Below are 17,460 nucleotides of genomic sequence, written 5' to 3'. Positions count from 1 at the left end.
GAGGTTTATGTAAAACATTGTCCTTGGCTGCTCTTAGGTTTAAGTCTAGCTCTAGATGTCACTTTGTAATCAACAGTTAAAGACAGTTGACAAATGGAAGGAAGCATGTCCAAGTGAGAAAAATGAATTATATGTACACTGTGATTTCCCCTGATTCATTCAAAGACAACTGATATTTTTTATGTAACCGTTAATTAGAACCATCAAAAGTATTAATGTAAAATATAAAAGAAATAAAACAGAAACACACCAACTCAGAATTAAATATAGAGTGACCACCCAGAGTTTCTTTTCGTTTTTTAAGTCACACCATGGAAAATAATTAAATGGTTTTACAAAAAGCTGTACAAGTGAATACAGTGAGCATGGGCTCACGTAAGGAGAAGATGGAGGGAAACATCAGACTAACATATGTGGATTAAACAGGCAAGATTGGCAAGGTTTCGCTGTTGCATTACATTTGTGTAAAGCATTTGCAGGATAAAAAGTTTAGGCAACCTCAGTGGCATAAAATAAATGTGCTCCTTATTATATCAGAAGTGGATGGTAATGAAGAGTTTTCCATAAAACGCTCATGTAATGAAACAGGATAAGCTGTAAAAAATGAGTGGGGCAATTTAGATGAATACCATGCGACTTAAAAAATGTACAATGAATAGGAGGGGCAAGAATGTCCATAGTGAGCTTACTTAGGGCAGGCTGTGTATGGTAAAGATCTACAAAGAAGATACGGTACGTAAATAGTTATGGTATCATGGATACAAAATATATACATAAATGCTGCCAACAGGTGTGCCAGTTTACTGCGAATATGTGTGATGAGCATCACCCCTCAAGTAAACTTGAAAGATGCAGTACAGACCATCCACTCGGCACTCTGTGAGAAAGCCGAACAAAGCATGGTGTTCAGAAGGAGAAATGTACTGACTGAAGGCCCAACAAGGCCAAAAAATTGCATGCGGTGTAGCCTACCAGAAAGGTAAGAATAGCGTGATACCGGGGAAGGATAGCCTAAATTGAACTACAGTTATTTTGGTGTCCACAGATGATGTGGTACTTACTGAAGCCCAGGGTATTTCCATAGATAAGTATGACAATTTCCTGAGTTTATGATTAGGCAACACCCAGAGAACAATGAATCTGGAGCAGTCCGAATCTGATTGGCTTCTCATGCCACGTGACCCAGTGACATCACAAAGGAGATCAAGAACTGAGAGTTTTGGTTGACACTAAACCTACTGGATAAGAAGGCCGATCTTTCCTTGGACACGGCTGGCAGTGCTGGCAGTCATCCAGGAAAAAGGGTGATGGATAGAGCGTTATAGACTCTGTGTTCTTGTTCCTTAAGACATGAGCTCTTAAGATGCTTTCTTAATGGTTGGGATCAGACCTTGTACTGTAGATCCAGTGGCCCGAGGGTCCATGAGAAGACTGGACCTCCCTTGGACTGTTGTGGGTCAACTGCCACTGCACCCTCTTCCACTAGGAAATCCAATATCGACTTTTTCCCACCTTGCTTGTGTTTGCTGTGACGCCTGCAGTGCAAGACCGACCGCAGTATTGTTCTAATGAGCCCAGTAAGTGTGTTCCGATTCCTTATGTTCGCCATAGAGGGCACATTGTGAACCACTTTCCCATATCACTTATGTCGATGGGAAGGCCATCCAGACTGGGAAGGGCCCCCTAACCACTGAGTCTAATGTGTTTTCCCCTAGCACTGGTTGGGTGGTGCACTGCTACGCTGCCTTTTGCTTGGGTTTTGGCAGGCTTCAACAATCTCACTTACCATCCTCCTCTTCCAAGTGTGGTTACCATCCTGCCTGTTGCTTCGCCTGTGCCCCTCTAGCTCTGACTGTCTCTCACCAGAGCCGTAGACCAGCCTGTCTTAGCATCACCACCTCTCACCGTGCAGGGTTGATTATCTGAATGGGGCTTTAGAAGGTCAGGGGCCTCATGTCCTGTAGCCTCAATCTAGTGTCCAGATCTCTAACTCTGTTACTGAGCACCACCATCCCTGGGCTATTGAATTGGAGCATACTTTAGGGTGGGTCTTGGTCAATGGTGCCTAGAGGGACTGTGTACATAGCTGCAGAATTACCTCGTCCTCTTTTCACTAGTGGTAGTGAGCAAAAGAGTGCCTTTTTATAGTATATAGTTTATGATGTTTATACACAGAACAGGTGTTGTTGACAGTACAGTGTGTTGCCAGTTTTGCTTTCAGCTCTCTTTGTTTCAGGTGCCCTGCCAGACACAGATAAACCATATAATTCAATCCACCCCGCCGCTGCCAGAAGGTGTGAGCCCTGAGGTGATGCCCACTGATCCCACACACGTTCTGCTGCGCTATCTCTACGAGGGACCATCTGTCAAGTCACTCTTATCTTGCTGGGTCTTTCTCGCCCAGAAAATCTTTTTAACAATAGCCAAAACTGGGATGCAGATCAGCGAGAAAGTTTCTGAATGGCCAAATTTTATGAGGTCTGTTGAAAAATAGAAATTTGGGGGAGATAATTTTTCCTGTTTTTTTGAGGGTTTACAAAAGAGCCAGTGAAGATGATGCCCATCGCCTGATCCTCAATTACCATACACTCTTGTGCACCTTGACTGTGCAAGTGTGTTCCCTAAGGAGGTCTACATTGTTCCAGCATGCCTTGCGAGTACACGAAAAATAAGAAACATGGAGGCACTGGCCCAGTGTCCAGAGATGGACGCCCCAAGTACGACTCTAAGTCCCAGACATGGGTCATGTGCTTGCTGTGCCATAGGACTCACGCAACACCCTATGACAGTCCCGAATAGAGAGAAACTGGTCTGTGGTTGCTCGTGATCCCTTCTGAAGTGGTCATCTTCTGACACAGCAGAACAGACAGTCCCTAGGAGGAGCCTGTTTGGGTACTGCTTTGATTTCCATTAGGCGTGTCTTTGTCTAGAGTGGAATGGTGGGTGAAAAACAATGGACTGAAATGCTACCTGCACGATCACAAGTGGCTGAGATCAATTTAAGCAGTCCATCCTTCATTTTTCTCTCTTTTGCAGAGATGGCAATTGGCATCATTCTTCCATTCGTTATATGAGGGAATGTAGTAGGAAGGGCAGCAAATTTCAACCAGAATACTGAAACCAAAATATTGAAGAAGCGAAGAACAAAATATCTGCACGCTAAGTGTGTGTGTATTTGTGTGCGAGTATATATGCCACTAGGTAGTTACAGTTAGGACCTAATTTCCATAGACAGAGTTTTTTTTGTTTTGCCTATAACTTTGGTGCTCCTTGATGAATCTTCATGAAATTGACAAAACTTATACCTTGGTCAGTGCAGCTGCTGTATTGAAAGTTTCGGGGTGATCTGTCAAGCAGGGGCTGAGAAAAAGCGAGGGTCCAACTCATGTTTTCCCCAATCATTTTTCCATAGGACCTTTAGACATGCCTACAGCCCAAACCACTGAACAGAATTACACCATATTTGGCAGAAAGCTAGATCCTGTTGCGCAGATCATGCTTTTAGTGTTTTGGCGGAAATCCATTCAGTATTTTTGGAGAAATTTAGGGCCCAAAAATATAGATATAAAGGGTTTTGGATCTTTGCGGATCCAACTGTCCCTGTGCTGATATGTGATTGGCTCCCAACACTTCTACAAAGAAGTGTTGGCAGCCATCTTGAGACTCCGCTTTAGCCGAGTCTCAGAAACAAAAAGGAAAAAAAAGAAAAGGGGCCAGGGTTGTGTTACCCTGCCCCCTTAGCACTGGTGCTAGGGTTCTTGAGGGACGCAGCCAGGGCTTAAAAGCATTTTTTTTTTCAAAATTGTTTGAAAAAATCCATGGATTTCTGTTTGTGTTTTTTTTTTTAATGGGTGGTCTCCTGCCCTTTTCTTTTTATTGGCCCCTGGGTGGGCCATGTCCTGGGTGCATAGGGATTTTTAATGAGAAGGGGGGGGCGCATGGGGCCCCCCCTCTTAAGGCTTCCTTTAGCCCTGAGGGCCGCCACCTTCCCGGGGCGATGAGTTAAATATGTGCGCCCCCCTGCAGCCCTGGGGACCACCACTACCCCGGGGCATTTATGAAATAATGTGTGGGGGCCACATGCCTCCCCCCCCCCCCCCCCCACAGCTCCGGGGATCACCACCTCCCCTCCCCAGGGCACTTTAATAAATATGTGCAGGGGGGGGTCACGCGCCCCCCGCAGCCCCAAGGACCATCACCTTCCCAGGGCAGATTAGAAGAAAAAAAAGAGATTAGGGGTCAGTTTCAGACCCCCTGCAGCCCAGGGGACCATCACCTGCCCGGGGCTATGTTTGGTGGAAAGGGCCGCACAGCTCCACTCAAGGAGCCACTGATGGCCCTGAGGACCGCCACCCCCCAGGGCCGGCTCCTGCTCTCTCCTGGTGTCCCCACCCCCGGAGGACAGCAGTGAGACTATAGTGGCATGCACACAGACAATAAACGGCGGGTGGGTGGAAGTCAGGGGCAGCAAGTTTACCACACAGGGCAAGTGGGAGGGGCTGTAACAGCACAGAAGACAATGCATTGCAAGCAGGTTGGTTAGTGGCAGCACAAGGGACATGGTGGGCAAGAGGGAGGGAAAGGGGCATGCATAAAGGACTACAGAGGACGGAAGGGAGGGGTAGGTGCTGGACACAAGCAAAAGAGGGCAGGGAAAGGGGCTTTGCAGGGCAGTCAGGAAGAGCAATTGCAGCACAACAGAGCATGGGGGCAGAAGGGAGTGGAAGCAAAATGGACAATGGAGGACAGGAGTGAGAATGCAGGGGCATGGAACTCTGATAGGCAGGGTGGAGGTTGCAGGCACATGCAGCAGCCATCTGATCTTGCTGGACAGTTGGGAGTGCTGTAGCAGCTCAACAGAACACTCAGAGTAGATGGGGGGCAGTGACATGTCCATGGAACACAGTGAGCAAACAGGAGGGAGGAGGGGCGTGCACACAGCCATTAGAGGGCAGGGGGAAGGAGAGTTGCGGCAGGAATCTAAGCACAGGGGCTAAGCAGGGGGCAATGATTGGGCATAGAATTGGTCAACGGAGGGTGGGAGGAGTAGGCAGGGACAGCAAGCTAAATGGAGGGCACTGGAAGCACATTGGACCAGGCAGGGCAGGTGGGAGTGGACTGATGCATGGACTTGGACAACAGAGGGTAGGGAAGAGATAGATGGGGCAGTAAGCTAACTGTTCAGGGCAGGCGGGAAAGGCAGTGGCAGAACAACAAGCACTCAGAGCTGTAATGAGGGAGAAGGGGCATGGACTTGGACAATGTATGGCAATGAGGAGGGAGGGCAGGAGCAGCAAGCTTGGGTAGGGGCAGCACAATGCCAGGCCAGGCCCGGCCCTACTTCTAACCCTCCCCACCATGCATTGCAATTGGCATTTTACCTAACGTTAAAAAAAATCTAGAAATTCACTGAAAAATCCAAAGGTTACAAGGACTTTAAAGTTAGGAAATAGAATTAAAAAACCTTAGATATATATCCTGGTATGTCCTTGTGGTCTCTGATATGTTGGTAGTGCCATACATCAGTTATGGTAAGAGAATCCACAAAAACGCTAGGGCATTTGCGAACCAGGATGAACATTACCCTGTAGCCAGACATTTTAGAACGCATAATTTTAGTGACAGGAAACTACTGTTGTACATTGGGGCTGAGCACATTGTAGCAAACCCACGGGGGAGTTTCTATGTTGAGGATATATATGTATGAATGTATTCAGTTAAAAAACAAAGGTTACAGGATCGTTATAGTTAGGCTCAGATTTTACACGTACAAAAACCATAGAAATGCAACTGTTATAGTTAGATTTATTTAAAGAAACTATAACTCGTGACCTCTCCGTTCACAGTTTTTCTTCAATAATTCGAATTCCAATGTTTCATTCATACTTTTATTGACATGATTAAAGTCGTCATGAGTGCTGTAATATCTGGGGTACTTAGCAGTGCATGGCGAGGGCGTGGTTTATAGTTACCTTAGGCCGCAATCTATAGTTACTTGAAAAAATGTCTATGTATGACTGCTGAATTTCTCTGGTTTTGTGCAAGTCATTTCGGAACCTATGTATAACGTCCCTGTAACCTTTTGTTTTTTTTTTAAGTGAAAAAAAAAAAATATATATATATATATATATATTCTATTGGCAGTCACCAGTAGGTAGTTATAGTTAGGACCTAGTTTCCATTAAAAAAGCGTTTTTTGACTTGACGCTATCTTTGGCATCGTTTGACAAATCTTCACTAAACTTCCAGAAAAAGTGTGCCCAAGGGTCTTGTTGTGTGGAAGTTTTCGGGGTGATCCATGTAGAGGGGGTTGAAAAAAAAGGGTGAGGCTCAAATTGTGTTTCCCATCTTAATTACCATAGGGGTTATGAACACGACTACAGCTTGCCTGAACTGCTGGACGGAATTACACCAAATTTGGCAGAAAGATAGTTTCTGGTCAGCAGATCACGCCTTTTCTTATTTGGTGTAAATCTGTTAAGTAGTTTTTGAGATATTAAAGGAAAACCAAATTTGTATATATGGGCAGAACCTAAGCACAGATCTCACGGTGAGCACTTCAACCAAAAAGTGATGTCAGCCATCTTTGCACCAATATACATGATCGCGCCCATTGAAATGTATTGTAGCGAATGACATGTTTTGAGGGTCACAAAAAGGAAAATGTATAAAGGGTGATAAAAATGTTTGTTACATTATAAATCATTTGTTGATGATGCCATACTAATTGTAGGAATTGTGGTGTGTTCTAAGGTGATTTTACCCAGCTGGGACTTCATGAATCATGTTTGAGAGAAAACTGCTCTCTTGTGATTTTCCTACGTAGGTTAGGGAAATGCTCCAGAAACTAAAATGAGAGCATATTTTCTGTAAGTTCACACTTTCTTTCTCAGCAATATGAGAATGAAGTCAGACATTCTCAGTAAAACATGCAATTCCAATAGGAGCAGCCTGTCTGTTGATTCCCTTGTGTTCTGCTGCACCCTCCCAGAGTTTTCTAGAGAAAAACAAGAGTGCTAACAGTCATACTTATTACATACGTGTGGTGCACCTGAAGCCACCTTGATTAAATCAAACTGGTAAAACTTAAAACATTTAATTTAGAAAGGAACAAAATGAGGTGGTTCATTTAGTCATATAAATTATGTTTATTACTGTAGAAAGAAAAACTAGTACGTATTTTAAGTCCGTTCTAAAATATCTTTCTTTTCTATTGCATTAAAACATTCTGACATGTGGACTGAAACTTGCACTTTCAACGCCAGCAGCAGACTGCCAGTTAACTCCCAGGTGATCAGCAGCTTACAGTGTTCTTACTTAACGTTAAAAAACCCAAGAAATTTACTGAAAAAAACAAAGGATACAGAGATGTTATAGTTAGGACATAGATTTTTTTTTAAAACCTAGAAATTCACAAAAAAAATAAAGGTTACAGGGACATTATAGTTAAGTTCTGAATTTGCACGCACAAAACCATAGAAATTCCGCTGTTAGAGTCATTTGAAGTAACTATAACTTGTGCCTTCGCCAGGCACTACTAATTACCCAAGGTGTTACATCACTCATGACATCTTCTTTGACATCAATGACAATATCACTGTAACATTTGCAACAAAATTATTGATGAGAAAACTGCATGACGGGGGCGCGAGTTATAGTTACCTTAGAGTAACTGCACTCTACACTACTACTCTCTATGCCAATGCATTCTGCAACACTCTACTCTGGAACACTGCACTTTCCATCACTGAACTCTATGCCATTCTACTCTGCACTCTATGTCAATGCACTCTGCAGCACTCCACTGTACCGCACTCCACTCTATGCCACTGCGCTCTACTCAACTATACTCTGCAGCACTTCACTTTATACCGCTGCATTCTATTATGCACTATTCTAATCTACGCCACTGCATTCTACAATGCTGCATTGTATGCCACTGAATTATACGCCTCTGCACTCTATGCCACCGCACATTAGGCCGCTATATTTGGCAAACATTCTATGCCAATGCACTCTACACCAGTCCACTCTACTCTACTCTACTCTGCCACTCCACTCCTCTGGACGCCACTCTGTCTCTCCACTCTATTCTACTTTACACCGCTCTACACTATGTCATTGCACTCTACACCACTCTACTTTACACCAATGCACTCTGCGTCATTGCACGTTAAGTCACTGCACTCTATTGAGCACCACTGTATTCAACGCCTCTACACTCTATGCCACTCTACTCTACCCCACCCTACGCCACTGCACTCTATGCCAATCTACTCTACACCACTCTGCACCACCGCATTCTGTGACACTCTACTTTGCAACACTTGAGTCAATGCTACTGAACTCTACGCCACTGCACTCTGCTCTACTGTATTCTCTGTCATTGCGCTCTACTCTGCAACACTAACTGTACGCCACTGAACTCCATGCCACTGATTTCTGCACCCCCTTAGTCAATGCCATTGCACTCTAAACCACTGTGTTTTAAGCCCTTTCACTCTACATCACTCAATTCAGTGCAGCTGCACTATGCAGCACTCCACTCTGTGCCACTGCACTCTGTGGCACTATACTCTACTTTGCACCACTCTATGCCACTGCAGTCCATGCCACGCTACTCTACTCTGCACCACACCTGTGCTCCACTACAATTAGTGCCAGTGCACTCTACCATGCAACACTCCAAACTAGGCCATTGCATTCTATGACACTGCTTTTAACACGACTGTATTCTATATTGCTGCGGTCTACGCTGCTCTACTGTAGGTCACTGCACTTCTACGTCACTGCACTCAATGCCACTGCACTTTGTAACTTTAGTCTTCACCCTTCTACTCTACGTCACTGCACTCCACATCACTGCATTCTACTGCACGCCACTCTACTCATCATTGCTGCAATCTATGCCCCTTTACTCTACCCCACTCTACTCTACACAACTGCACTATACACGGTGTACCCTATGCCACTCTACACTACTGCACTGTATGGCACTCTATTCTGCAACATTGCACTCTATGCTGCTGAACTCTACTGCATTCTATGCCAGTGCACTCTGCACCACTGCACTCTATGCCACTCTGTTCTACATCACACCACTGTACGCCACTGCACTCTGCAGCCCTGCCCTCTACGGCACTGTACTGTACTCTGCACCACTCTTCTCCACTTTACTCTGCACCACTGTACGCCACTGCACTGCATGTCACACTGCTCTGCACCACTTCTCTCTGTGTCACTCTGTTCTACTCTGCACCATTCTTCTACACTTTGCCACTGCACTCTACTGTGCAACTCTCTAATCTAGACCACTACATTCTACGAAGCTGCTTTGTACACTGCTGAATCCTATACCGCTGCACTCTACACTGCTCTGCACTCCATCACTGCATGCTGCCACTGCACTCTGTGCCACAGAATTCTATGCCACTTTTCTCTACACCACTCTACTCTATTCCACTGTATTGTATGCCACTCTACACCACTGCACTCTCACAACCTGCTCTACAGCACTGCACTCTGTGCAACTGAACTCCACACTACTGATCTCTGCACTACTGCATTCTATGCCAGTGGAATCAGGCCACTGCACTGTAGGCCACTGTACTCCTCATAACTCTACACCACTGCTCTCTGCAGCATTCCACTCTAGACCACTGTACTCTACAGCACTATACTCTACCCAGCACTACTCTACCCCACTCTACTCTGTACTACTCTAAGCCACTGCACTCCATGCCACGCTATTCTGCTCTGCACCACTTCACTCTCTGCCACTGTACTCTGTGCTACTCTACTCTAGTCTCCATCACTCCACTCTGCACGATTGCACTTTACGCTACTGACACTACTATGCAACACCCTAATGTAGGCCGCTGGTTTGTACACCGTTGAATTCGATGCCACTGCACTGTACGCCACAATACTCTGCAACATTCTATGCCAATGCACACTACACCAGTCCACTCTATTCTTCGCCACTCCACGGTACACCACACAACACTTTCTGCCACTCCACTCTATGACACTCTACTCCACTCTTGACCACTCCACTCTACAATACTCCACACCACTCTCCTCTGCACTCCTAATGTTTAGCCATGCTGAGCAATAGCCACACTAGTGTACAACATGGCTAAAACACTTTGGGAAAGCCAACAAACCGCTGTTGCATAGTTGGAACCGATTGGCTTTGCCAATGCTTGTTTTGTTATTCTGACACAAACTCCTTCTTTTCGACTCTGGTGCACATTTGTCAGAAATATGGTGGATACGCACCAAACTTGTTCGGCCTTCAAAGCCACTGTCCTGTGAAGGTACAGTGATCACCACAGGATCAGCTGTGATCTCTAGATATGGTGGGTGGGAATCCGCCCAGGGTGATGCCTACCACAATGTCTTAAACCAGGCCCTAAGTCTACCTTCAGTGATGTGTATAGTCGTTTTCACCTTACTTATGATTTGAAGTAAGCTGCCAATTTCAGGAGGGTATAGAGTCAACTGTTACCGTTTGAGGGGCCTGCGTGAAGATATCAGTGAGTACTTCAGTCCGAAGACTCCCTGGTGTTGTTGGATTGAGACTTGATGAGCTCTTTGAGCTGAGGCCATAACCACCTTCTCTTTCTTTGATCCCAGTTCCTGTGTTTGAAGAATATTCGTACTTTCCTGTCCACCTGCTGTGACAAGTTCGGTCTGAGGAAGAATGAACTCTTTGAAGCCTTCGATCTCTTTGACGTTCGCGACTTCGGAAAGGTGAGTCCATTCATTTTAATTATCACCTATAACATCCATCTTTCAAAATATTTTTCTGGAATTAAAAGGAGTGGATGGCGTGTAATTAATCGTGCACGTGAAGACATTTTCAGATTTAAAAAAAAATTGTAGTTGTAAAATAGTGTGTCATTGCTTCATTAATGACTCACTTGAAATGGTCGCTACCTAAAATTGGAACTTCCTGTTTTTCTCTTTTGCATATTTCACGTACATTGATAGTTTAACCGTGTGAGCGGGGGCTCGCACTCGTGTCCGTTTATTAACCGTTTAGACATGTCCCAGAAAGATCTAAAATGCTTTTAAAGTAAACCGGATTTTGCTATTTTTAAAAAATAATCTTTATGATTAAACACTGAGCGTGCTGGTAAAATACTGGCCATGGCCATGTGGCAACCCTCGTACTAAACCAGTACCAAGATTTGATAGCGGATTGTGAATCTCATTTCAGACCTTTGGCATTATTTTTTATTAGCAGAAATCTCGGGGAAAGAAGAACAAACTGTAAAGGATGGAATGTTGGAATTAATCGCAGCCACTAGTAATTTCTCTGGACTGCATTCAGGTGCCTCCATTTTTGTTCACTGTACTGTCCGTTTTTGGGGTCATGCCCGAAGGAGGCGGATTCATCACAACTGCTAGGGTATGTCATCTCTTTGATGAAACTTATGCCACAGCCATCTTTCGGATTTGATCGGTGGGGGCCTCATCAGTGAGGAGTAACTTGATTCCTATGGGAGGGTGACCTCAAGGATTCTAGTCTGGGCACACATAATACGAAAACAAGCATTTGCAATGTAGCAGGTCTCGCGTTTGCTCGTGTTAGAGCTATTAGCGTTGTAAACTCATAGCCGGACTTTTCTTGGTACATAAACTAATAATGTAAAGTTAAAACAGTTTCACATATGCAAGCCAATGGTCGCCATGAGCGTGAAGGAGATAAAGAAAAGGAAACAGAAGTTAGTTCAAACTGAAATTTATTGGCAAAAGTGCAATTATCCATGTTACAGGCAAAAGTGTAATTATCCATGTAACCAGCAAAAGTGCAATTATCCATGTAACAGGGTCGGTGTCATGCAAAGTGCTTACCACTGCCTGTGAGATCGCGCTGCGCAGGAAATGAAAAGATGAAGTAGTCCAGAAACCAGCTGAAAACACGGAGCCTCCTATGTTTTCAGTAGTTTATCGATGCGCTTGAGGAGGGCTAAAAACCGGAAAAAGCATGACATATGCATGCCTTTCACAAATGGAATCAATCGATTTTTAAAAGGCAAGCCCAAGAACTAATGAAAGTGACAGGTGTGACATGCGCGTGGTTAGAAGCCCACAGATAGATTACAACATGGTCCAGAGCGCGTGCGCGTGCTCAATCGTAAAGAACGTTTGAATTGGACAATGTGGGGTGGTCTTGTCTGTAAAAATACAGGCTGGATTTAAAAAAACACAATGGACTGGAATGCGCCAAAAGCAATTACCAGTGTTTCTGAACAGTCTTAAGCATTCCAATACATCTTTTTTGCAAAGTGAGCATCACAAACTCAGAAAGGCATGCCCAGATGAGGATCAGAAACTTGCACACATGCACACACACTCATATTCCGAGTATAAAAGGTATATGGGAGCCCCTCACTAGAGAAGTGTATGATTAGTTGAATTTAGTGATGCTGGGCTCAGGTCCTTACCAAGAGGGTGAATGTGAACTGAAAGCATGGTTGTGTTAATCCCCTTGACTTCCAGTGCTGTGTGGCTGCATGGCATTATGTTGTGGCCATTAATATTGACATATAAAAATAGTGAACTCTTTGTACTGCTTGACGCTATATTAGCAAGGTGAATATATAATTACTATTCTTAACTCCACATCTTATTGCCTAGATTAATCCTTAGAAGTAATGGTTAGGTTAATATAGTAGATACAATATTTTTGACATACCCTTTAACACATACCATATAGTGCGGTTATACTATGCTTTTCTACACCCCAGTGTTGACTGGGATAATTGACAGGTGCCTCGAGGGTGCTCTGATGATGTGCATGTGCAGGGCTTAGCTACCCAGGTACCTAGTGTGAGTGAATGATCAGTCTAGATGATGAGTGGTTGTTGCTGAAGTCAACCTGGGCAGAAAGTTATATCAATTGGGTAGAGACTGAGGGGGTCATTCTGACCTCGACCGGCGGCGGAAGCCGCCGGCCTGGCTGGAACCGCCAGAATACCGCTGCACGGTCAAAAGACCGCCGCGGGTATTCTGGGTTTCCCGCTGGGCTGGCGGGCGACCGCCAGAAGGCCGCCCGCCAGCCCAGCGGGAAACACCCTTGCATGAGGATGCCGGCTCCGAATGGAGCCGGCGGAGTGGAAGGGGTGCGACGGGTGCAGTTGCACCCGTCGCGATTTTCAGTGTCTGCATGGCAGACACTGAAAATCTTGGTGGGGCCCTGTTACGGGGGCCCCACGACACCCCATACCGCCATCCTGTGCCTACCGGCCAAAACCGCCAGGAACAGGATGGCGGTCGGAATCCCCATGGCAGCGGAAAACCGGCGGTACACCGCCGGTTTTCCGTTTCTGACCGCGGCTGTACCGCCGCGGTCAGAATGCCGAAGGGAGCACCGCCAGCCTGTTGGCAGTGCTCCCGCGGTCATTGGCCCTGGCGGATTTTACCGCCAGGGTCAGAATGACCCCCTGAGTCTGGAGCTTAGAGCAAAATGGTGCTTCTAATATGGTGGACAATTTGTGTCCCAAGAAATACACCCTGGGGAAAAACCCTACGTGGGAACAGGAACTGGGAACAGTTCCATGAGTGTGGGGTGACACAGGGGAAGGAACTGCCATAGTTTGGATAATTGGGCAATAACCTCTCTTAGTCTGAATTTTTTATCTGTGCAGATTCCCACAGAAAGTAGTTCCAAGAGGAAAATAGAACCCAGATTAGTGTAATGATGTGTGCTAGAACCTCATCAAGGACCCCTCTCGTAAGAATCCTCTGATCATCACTACAAATGAATTTACATGGGCCCCAATTCGAGTTACATGTTATGGACGGATACGCCAATACCTGGTCCACTATTACAGTTTCTGATCAGCATTTCAACATTTGTACAGTGCAATTCTACGTTTGTAGTTTTAAATGGGGAACAGCATAGGGGCCTTGAATTATGGGACTCTTTCTTGCATGTCTATTCCAGATTCTGGACATGTATCTACTCACAGATTGAAATTTTTACACAGTAACATAGGGGAGAACTGAGATGTGAGTCCACTCTGGGTCTACTCAGTAGCAGTAGGGTAGTATCTTATGAGATATCACTCTGTGTGACTCAGACTCAATCCCATGGTTGAGAGAGAGCAGGCAGTGTTCATAACAGCAGCAAATATATAAAAAAAAAAGCAAAAGCATTGTCTCTGGAAGGAAGAAGAAAAACACAATTTAAGCAAAAGTGATTTGGTGCAAGAAGCAAACATTACTTTATATCCCATGCTCATAAAAGGATTATGAGAGATTGGTTTCTCCGTTTCTCAGGGGAGTTTAAAAATCAGCCCTTTACCATCAAGTGAGGGTCTGGGTCTTATGCATGACTATTTAGGGAGCTTAAAAATCAGCCCTTTACCATCAAGTGAGGGTCTGGGTCTTGTGGCATGACTATTTATTAGGAAGAGTGGATGTACACTAATGAAACACAAAGATGTTTTAGAAAGTAGCCATGATGGCACACATACGTTGTACTGCTGTGACGTCTATGGTTTTTATCTAACATCAACGACTGCTCTTAGGTGGCTGCAAGGCAGCCTGTTTAGGATATTTTACCACAATATCAAGATTTTAGGATGTATATGTAATACAATGTTCGATGGCATATGTTGCTGCAGATACACATGTTTGGCACAGTCCGCTGCCTGGTGTTGGGCTCGGAGTATTACAAGTTGTTTTTCTTCGAAGAAGTCTTTTTTGGTCACGGGACCGAAGGACTCCTCCCTCTTCGGCTCCATTGCGCATGGGCGTCGACTCCATCTTAGATTGTTTTTTTCCGCTGTCGGGTTCGGACATATTCCTTTTCGCTCCGTGTTTCGGTTCGGAAAGTTAGTCAGAATCTCGGAAGAAAGCGTCGGTATTGTTCCGTTCGGTATCGGGATAGTTAGGTACATCGACACCGATCATCGGAAGACTTTGGGGTAGCTTCGATTCCCCCATCGGGGCCTGGTCGGCCCGACCGCGTGCAACATCGAAGCCGATGGAACGCACCCCGTTCCGTTTCTGCCCAAAATGTCACAGTAAGTATCCTTATACAGATCAGCACTTGGTCTGTAACTTGTGCTTGTCCCCCGAGCACAAGGAGGATACCTGTGAGGCCTGTCGAGCCTTCCGGTCCAGAAAAACACTCTGGGACCGAAGAGCCAGGCGTCTACAAATGGCGTCCACGCCGACAAAACAACGTTTCGACGACGAAGAGGAAACATTCTCGGTTCCGGACTCAGAATCCGGAGACTCCGACGTCGAACAACAGCAACAAACTGTGAGTAAGACGTCGAAAAGTAAAACCATCGACAAAACGAAAGCCCAGGGGACGCCACTGCCAACAGGCCATGGCTCGACCCACAAAACAGGCGACCCGTCGAAGGCGCCGAAAAAGGGCACGCCCATAGCGAAGACACCCGACTCCGGTCGAGGGACCGCCATGGAGCAACCTCGGAGCCGAGAAAGCGGCTCCGAGAGACAAAAACAAGATACCGGCACCGAAAAACATCGGCACCGAGAATCCATGCCGAAAGGAACAAAAATTCTGTCGGTGCCGAAACCGAAAAAAGATTCTCTCTCGGCGCCGAAAAATACCACCCCTTCATCCTACTCAGAGGAACAAGGAATAAGTGGCCAGATGCACAGATTTGGACAAGAGCTCCAAAGTGTAGAATCAGACTACACACAAAAGAGACTGTACATCCAGCAAGACACAGGGAAGATATCAACCCTTCCCCCAATAATGAGGAAAAGAAGGATCAGTCTCCTCAAGGATGACGCACAACCACAAGCCAAAGTGGTTAAAAAAGTCACGCCTCCGCCCTCTCCACTACAACAGGCATCGCCGGCACAAACACCGCCACAAATGCACTCACCAGCGCAAACTACCATAAGTCAAGATAATCAGGATCAAGACGCTTGGGACCTATACGACACCCCAGTGCCGGACAATGATCCAGATTCATACCCCCCAAAGCCGTCACCGCCAGAGGACAGTACCTCATACTCACAACTGGTGGCTAGGGCTGCAGAATTCCACAATGTCCAACTGCATTCCGATCCTATAGAGGATGATTTTTTATTTAACACCCTCTCGGCTACACATAGCCAATATCAATGTCTCCCAATGCTACCGGGGATGTTACGGCACGTAAAACAAATTTTTGAAGAGCCCGTAAAATCAAGAGCCATCACCCCAAGGGTGGATAAAAAATACAAACCACCACCCACAGATCCAGTGTTTATTACTTCGCAGTTACCACCTGACTCCGTAGTAGTAGGGGCAGCTCGCAAAAGAGCAAATTCCTATACATCTGGCGACGCCCCACCTCCGGACAAAGAAAGCAGAAAATTTGATGCGGCAGGAAAAAGAGTAGCATCACAGGCAGCCAACCAGTGGCGCATCGCAAATTCTCAAGCGCTGCTGGCCAGATATGACCGCGCTCACTGGGATGAGATGCAACTTCTCGTAGACCATCTTCCCCAAGAATACCAAAAAAGGGCGCAGCAAATAGTTGAAGAGGGACAAACGATCTCAAACAATCAAATCCGCTCTTCACTGGACGCAGCCGATACTGCAGCGAGAACAGTCAACACTGCTGTCACCATAAGGAGACACGCTTGGCTCCGCACTTCAGGCTTCAAACCTGAAATCCAGCAGGCTGTCCTTAATATGCCCTTCAACGAAAAACAACTTTTTGGCCCTGAAGTGGACACAGCCATTGAAAAACTTAAAAAGGACACAGACACGGCCAAGGCCATGGGCGCACTCTACTCCCCGCAGAGCAGAGGCTCTTTTAGAAAAACTCCATTTAGAGGGGGGTTTCGTGGCCAACCCACAGACACCACCAGCCAACAAACAAGAACCACACCATATCAGGGTTCCTTCCAAAGGGGAGGTTTCAGGGGATATAGAGGGGGTCAATTCCCAAGGAGTAGGGGAAGATTCCAGACTCCAAAAACACCTCCACCTAAACAGTGACTTTCAAGTCACGCAACCCCTTCACTCAACACCAGTGGGGGGAAGACTAAGCCAATTCTACCAATCTTGGCAACAGATTACAACAGACAATTGGGTATTAGCAATAATCCAACATGGCTATTGCATAGAATTCCACAAATTCCCACCAAACATCCCTCCCAAAACACGCAAAATGTCACCACAACATTTAGAACTTTTAGGACTAGAAGTTCAAGCACTACTGCAAAAGGATGCAATAGAGTTAGTACCAGTAACAAAAAAACACAGGAGTTTACTCCCTGTACTTTCTAATTCCAAAAAAAGACAAAACATTAAGACCAATATTAGATCTCAGGACACTAAATACCTACATCATATCGGACCATTTTCACATGGTCACACTACAAGACATCATTCCACTGCTCAAACAGCAAGATTACATGACCACATTAGACCTAAAGGATGCGTACTTTCATATACCAATACACCCTTCT

The 17,460-nt window shown here is 45.6% G+C and overlaps 1 protein-coding gene across 1 annotated transcript in view; it reads left to right on the top strand.

Annotated features, from left to right (window-relative positions):
- The window catches only part of VAV1 (vav guanine nucleotide exchange factor 1), a 409,433-nt gene that overhangs the window by 75,367 nt on the left and 316,606 nt on the right, over positions 1-17,460 (top strand). Inside the window, exon 2 of the mRNA XM_069230534.1 lies at positions 10,639-10,755. Within this exon, the coding sequence (XP_069086635.1) occupies positions 10,639-10,755 (117 nt within the window). The remainder of the gene's footprint in view (positions 1-10,638; positions 10,756-17,460) is intronic.

This window comes from Pleurodeles waltl, chromosome 4_2 (assembly GCF_031143425.1).
Source record: "Pleurodeles waltl isolate 20211129_DDA chromosome 4_2, aPleWal1.hap1.20221129, whole genome shotgun sequence".
Taxonomy (NCBI): domain Eukaryota; kingdom Metazoa; phylum Chordata; class Amphibia; order Caudata; family Salamandridae; genus Pleurodeles; species Pleurodeles waltl.
Note: the sequence above shows the minus strand (reverse complement) of the source record. Positions and strands in the feature narration are given on the sequence as shown.